We start from the raw sequence: 6164 nt of genomic DNA, 5'->3' as shown, positions 1-6164 counted from the left end.
CAGCAGTTCTGTGTGGGTGCGTGTGCCACTACTGATTGTGGTTACACTGGCCTGTATTCTTGTGTGCTGATTGTAATGGTGGTGGTGTGGTGTGACTCAGGTCATCCTTTGTTTTCTTTTTTTCTTTTTTGCATACAATCCCACTACAGTCTAACTAATCTTCCACCTGTTGGGATTTTCTTCTTCTTTTTTTGTTTCTTAATGTTAATTTGTTTTGTGTGTGTTTTTACTCTCTATGTTTATCCTATAATTATTATTATTGCTACTACTCCATTGTGTGTGTGTGTGTTCTTGGAGAATCTCTCTGTGTGTGCACCTGGGCTTGCACTGTAATGATAATGATGAACTGCTATTTTGCAGTGTGAGGGAAAAAGGAAATAATAATAACAGATGAATATATATTTATAATTGCGTATACACCCATATGGAGTTATACCCATAGTTGGTGTATTTCAGTATTTACTGGGTAAGTTGGGCTAATGGTTAATATCTGTTTCTTTGCTTCTGGGTTTGCTTGGGTTGTTGTTGTGTTCTGGCCCTGCAAACGTTTTTGGTGCTCTTCTTCGTGTAGAAGGAATAAATAATAACCGATACATATTTATATTCAAAATTGCGTATTTATTTAGGAATACCTATAGTTTTCTTAATTTGTGTGTTTGACAATGCTGTGTTGGTATTTTTAGTTGCTTTTTTCTTTGTTTTTTGATTGGTCTCCTCTTTTTGTGGTTCCTATTGATATTATTGCTGATGGTGTTGTTTTGTACTACTCTTGGTTTTGTAGTTGTTCTCTCTGTTACCGTTGGGGAATGTGTTTGTGGTTATTTTGCGTTCTGTTTGTTTTCTTTTTTTTTTTTTGTGCAGCTCAGATACCCCGAATAAGGAAAAGAACTGCTGCCGTGATGTTTCTTCACCGTGTGTTGTATGTTCTGGCGTTACTTTTGAGCATTATCTCTTTATGTGTGGCGACTGATGCTTCTGAAGAGTCTTCAGATGATGTTGTTAATAATGCTTGCACTCCTGAAAATGGTCATCCTGAAAAGTGTGCCAAACCTGCTGAACGTGGCCCTGGTCCTGTTGGTCCTGCTGCCAAAGCAGGTCAATTGGTTCCTAATGGTGAAAACGGCGAAAAAGGTGCTGCTGGAGCTTCTGGCAAAGCAGCTGGACCTGGTCCTGCTGAAAAGGCAGATGAAAAAAGCAAAGACAGCAATGGTTCTGACGATATTAGGGTACATCAGGGAAATTCCGCTAATGCTTCCGGACCTGCTGCTCAATCTTTACAACGTCAGTCTTCTGATCAACCAGGTACGCAAGGTCCTGCTGGCCAACATGGTGATCGAAGCAACGTTCCTGGTCGTACTGAAAAAGATCAGGAAGTCAATAAAGGAATTCCTTCTGTTATCACTGTTACTTCTGAATCTTCTACTTCAGTTCTCACTCCTGATACTAACCCTTCTGCGGGGACTGACGGTGAGTCTTCAGTTGATGGCCAAACTGGAGACGAGGGCAACCATACACCACGTGAGGGTGAAAATGGAGATAACAATGGAACTGCGGCAACACAATCTTCTGCTGAGTCTCCTAACACTTCCGCCACAGTGAGTGGTGATGGTTCTGATACTGCAACACCTGGGAATGGCACTTCATCTGCAGGGAGTGAATCATCAAATAACCAACAAAGTGTGGAAACTGCAGAGACAGATACAAATACCACCACCACAACAACAACACTTCCTCCTGAACTCACAAACAACAAGAAGGGTGATGCAGACAGCAGCAGCAGTATCAACAGTTCTGTGTGGGTGCGTGTACCACTACTGATTGTGGTTACACTGGCCTGTATTCTTGNGGGGCTGTGGAGGTGTCGTGCGGGGCCGGCGGTGCGCTGCGTGTACGCCCCGCTGCTGAGAGCGAGTGGCTTACATGCGGTGCGGGCAGCCGTGTGTCTGCATGTGGGAAGTACGCAGACCTCTGCCGCCAACGTACCGCAAGAACAGCAAGAACAACAACCATTGCTACTACTAATGCTGGACAACCAAAGGCGGTGATGGCTACTATGTATGGCAGTCCTGATGGGTCGCCTTTTTTTAATTATACTGTGTGGAAAGAGTTAGAGGGTGAGAAGCTGAAGAAAGGAAAAACTCTTCTGGCCACAAAAGCAGAAGGACTACTTAGCCAAAGACGAGAAAAGCAATTAAGCGATCGTGAAGTGCATGGTGTGGGCCACTCTGAAGCAGGTTCTTCTTTACAAGACACTCAGCGTACTGAATCCCGAGATGGTTTAAAATCAGGGATGGGGGAAATGGAAAATTAGGAGCAAGAACAAGCGCTTGCTCAGCAGAAACAACAACAGCAATTACAGGTTGAGCTACCTCACTCTGAACCACCTAAGTCTCTACCTGAGAATGACGCACAGGATAAAAAGGTGAAAGAAGTGGGTGCCTCGTCAGTCTCTGCTAGAGAACAACAGGACAACACGCTTGCTGCACCTGCAGAAACTTCACCAACAGCAGTTACTGACTCAACACGTGCACATGAAGGCACCCTGGAAACACCGGCAAAGGGATCACAAGAAACCACTATCACTTCCACTACTCCACAGAGCACCGAGAACACTGTCACTGAAGCACCAAACCCCACTCCATCTCCTGTACCTTTACCTAATGCAGGGAACAGCAGCAACATCACTTCCACCGTGCAGACGAAGACAAATGCTGACAGAAGTGTCACTCCTGTGTGGATGCGCACTGAAGCACCGCTGTTGATTGTGGTTGTGTTGTTCTGTTTTACCGTGTACTGAACGGTGGGACTCACTTGAGGATCAATAACAATAATTATGGTAGTACTAACATAATCGTAATCATAATTGCGTACATCCCCATGGGTGAAATAAATTAATAATCTGTTTAACAGCATTCTCTTTTAATTGGAATTTCTTTTCTATTTTATGTGTGTGCGTGTGTTCTTTTTCTAATAATTCCATTACTTGCTTTTCCCGTTGTGTGTGTGTGCAGAAAACTGGGCTGTTCTGCTCACTAACGGTATACATCTCTTGCTAGTACACACAGATGTGTGTGTGCAGTAATTTCATAAACTAGAGCCATGGGGTATTGTGTGTGTGTTTGGCTCTCTCTTATTTGGGTACTGTGGGGTGTTCTTTTCTATTAAGGGATTACATATTATTATTACAAGTGGGATATTACTTTTTGTTGCTTTACTGATTAGTTACTGCTTCTCTCTCCACTGTGAGTATTTGTTGTCATGGTGTATGTTTGTGTGTTTCTGGTTTTCCCTCCCTTCTTTCTTGTGCATTCCATTGAACTAAGACAGGTGCAACGATATCCACAATTTCTGCAACCATTGGAATAATAATAATAATGATGCGCTACGTGCTGTGTATCCTCGCTCTCCTGCTCTCATGTGCGTGTGTGCACGTCCTCGCTGAAGAAGTGCCTGCCGCCGATCTTTCCGACCAAGTCCCTGATACGGAGAGTGAGACAAAGATTCTTCTTCAAGGTACTCCTGTTGCTTGCACTAATGGTAAGACTTGTCCAAACGAAGATGAGCAATGTGAAACAGCTGAAGGAGGAGAGAAGCAAACCTGCAAAACCACAGACAAAGAGGTGCCACCTCCTGCGGTATCTGAGCCATTGTTACAAGTTTCAGATCATCTGGGAGGAAAGTCACCGCAAAAAGGTGATGGAAGTGTTTCTCAGGGTGTTCAAGGTCAGCCTGGTCTACCTGGTGTTGGTGTTGGTCCCGCTCCCGAATCTGGTGCTTCTCATGCTGGTTCGACTGCAAGTGCAGGTCAAGCTGAAAACGGCGACATGGCGGCAGGTGGAACTCTACCGAACGAGCAGAGTGCAGGAGAACAGCCTTCTTCTACCTCGCTGTCCACCAGTACAGAGACGGAGAGTGCTACTGGTGCTATCACTTCAACCGCGAATGGCGCTACAACTGCAGCGAGTGAGTCTGCGAAGGAACCTGACAGTACAACCAGTAATGAGCAATCAACGTCACCAACTACTACCACCACCACCACCACAACAACAACAACAACAACACTTCCTCCTGAACTCACAAACAACAAGAAGAGTGATGTAGACAGCAGCAGCAGTATCAGCAGTTCTGTGTGGGTGCGTGTACCACTACTGATTGTGGTTACACTGGCCTGTACTCTTGTATGCTGATTGAGTGTGATGGTGGTGTGACTCAGGTCATCCTTTGTTTTCTTTTCTTCTTTTTTGCATGCATCCCTACAGTTTAACTAATCTTCCACATGTTGGGATGTCTTTCTTCTTTTTTTGTTTCATCATGTTAATGTGTTTTGTGTGTTTTTGTTCTCTCTGTTTGTTTATCCTATAATAATTATTATTGCTACTCCATTATGTGTGTGTATGTGTTCTTGGAGACTCTCTCTGTGTGTGCACCTGGGCTTGCACTATGATGATAGTGATGAAGAACTGTTTTTTGTAGTGGGAAAAAGGAATTAATAATAACAGATGAATTTATATTTATAATTGCTTGTATACACACATATATAGACTTATACCCATAGTTGGTGTGTATTTCTGTGTTTACTGGGTAAATTGGGCTAATGATTAATATCTCTTTGTTTGCTTGTTGGTTTGCTGGGTCATTGTGGGTTTTGTCCTGCACAGTTGTGGTAGTCTGTTTTCTGCAGAAAAAAATAAGAATAACTGATACATCTTTTCATTCATAATTGTGTATTAACTTAATTATACCGAATGATCTGTGTTATTTATGTGTTTTGTGTATCCGTTATTCTTGATATTAATTTCATTTTTCTTGCGTTTGTTTCTTCACTGTGTTTTTGGTGAGCATTTATTGAAGTCTTTTTTGTTTAAGCTGGTGGCCTTGTTATGTGTGACTGATACTTATGTCATGCTCTTCATGGTTTTTCCCTCTCTGTTTCTTTACTATTGGGTGCTTGCTTTTATCTTCTTTTTCTTTTCTTTTTTTTTCTGCACTTAGGTGACCTAAAACAAGAAAAATAGATCTTGCTGTGTTCACGATGAATCGTGTGCTTTTTTTTCTTCTCTTTGTGCTGAGTGCTGCTTGTGTGGGTGCTGTGGCTGGTGTGGACAATTTAGAGCATCCTCCTGGGGGTCTTGTTCATGGACAGTCAACTACTATTGACATCACTCGTGGTGAAGGTCTTGGTGATTCAGCGCAAAGGGGAGGATTGGAAGAAAGACAACAAATTGGTGCTGATCGTGTCAGAAGTGGCCACACCGAAGGTGATTCTGAACGGGAAGAAGGTCCACCTTCTAGTCCTTAACTTGATTCTGATGGTGGTGATTGTCGTGCTTCAGGCAAGGAGGGTTCCAAGTGTAAAAACAACCGTGATGTATCTGAAGATTCTCATGCTGACTGTGCGGACCCACCTGGCAAGGAGCACTGCACTAAAAAGGATGGTGAAAGTGAAGCCAATTACCTGGAAGCATCTGAAACTCTTTGTCCACAACCAACAGCACCAAAGGAACCAGCTCCCACATCACCAAAGGAACCAGCTCCAACTTCACCAAAGGATCCTAATTCACCTAACGGACAGAATGCTTCTGGTACTATTGTTAATGGTAATGTTGGTGATGGTTCTAATGGTGGTTCTTCTTCTGATCATCCTGATACACCTCCTCTCACTGCTGCTTCTTCTTCTCCTGCTGAGGAGAGTGCTGCTCCGACTGAAGGTGGCAGTCAAGCTGGAGGCAGCGGCAGCAGTGCACCAGGTGAAGGTGCAGCAGATAATGCGAATGCTGAGGCAACACAACCTTCTTCGTCTTCTTCCAGCAGTTCAGAGAGAGATAATGCAAGTGGTTCTGATACTGCAAACGCTGGAAATGGCACTACTTCTCCAGAGGGTGAATCTCAAAGTAACTCATCTGGTGTGGGAAATACAGAAACTACCACCACCACCACAGCAACAACAACAACACTTCCTCCTGAACTCACAAACAACAAGAAGGGTGATGCAGACAGCAGCAGGAGTATGAGCAGTTCTGTATGGGTGCGTGTGCCACTACTGATTGTGGCTGTGTTGTTCTCCGCTACCATGTACTGAACGGTGGGACTCATCTGAGGACAAATAATAATAATGGTAAAACTAACACAATCACAATTGCGTACATCCCCCATGGGTGAATAAA

General features: G+C 43.7%; 3 protein-coding genes across 3 annotated transcripts; all 3 read left to right on the top strand.

Moving 5' to 3' along the window:
* Window positions 1–899: 899 nt before the first annotated feature.
* On the top strand, window positions 900–2045 carry TM35_000561270 (uncharacterized protein; the record flags this gene model as incomplete). Its single annotated transcript, XM_029030837.1, has 1 exon — window positions 900–2045. The coding sequence occupies one exon, from the start codon at window positions 900–902 to the stop codon at window positions 2043–2045; it is 1146 nt and encodes a 381-aa protein (XP_028877895.1).
* A 1329-nt stretch (window positions 2046–3374) lies between these two features.
* Window positions 3375–4187, top strand: TM35_000561260 (uncharacterized protein; the record flags this gene model as incomplete). Its single annotated transcript, XM_029030836.1, has 1 exon — window positions 3375–4187. The coding sequence occupies one exon, from the start codon at window positions 3375–3377 to the stop codon at window positions 4185–4187; it is 813 nt and encodes a 270-aa protein (XP_028877894.1).
* A 948-nt stretch (window positions 4188–5135) lies between these two features.
* On the top strand, window positions 5136–6011 carry TM35_000561250 (uncharacterized protein; the record flags this gene model as incomplete). Its single annotated transcript, XM_029030835.1, has 1 exon — window positions 5136–6011. One exon carries the CDS (start codon window positions 5136–5138, stop codon window positions 6009–6011), a length of 876 nt encoding a protein of 291 aa, XP_028877893.1.
* Between the last annotated feature and the right edge of the window lie 153 nt (window positions 6012–6164).

This window comes from Trypanosoma theileri (genome assembly GCF_002087225.1).
Source record: "Trypanosoma theileri isolate Edinburgh chromosome Unknown TM35_Tth_56_V1, whole genome shotgun sequence".
Lineage (NCBI taxonomy): Eukaryota > Euglenozoa > Kinetoplastea > Trypanosomatida > Trypanosomatidae > Trypanosoma > Trypanosoma theileri.
The sequence above is the reverse complement of the archived record's forward strand: the minus strand, read 5'-3'. Positions and strand labels throughout refer to the sequence as shown.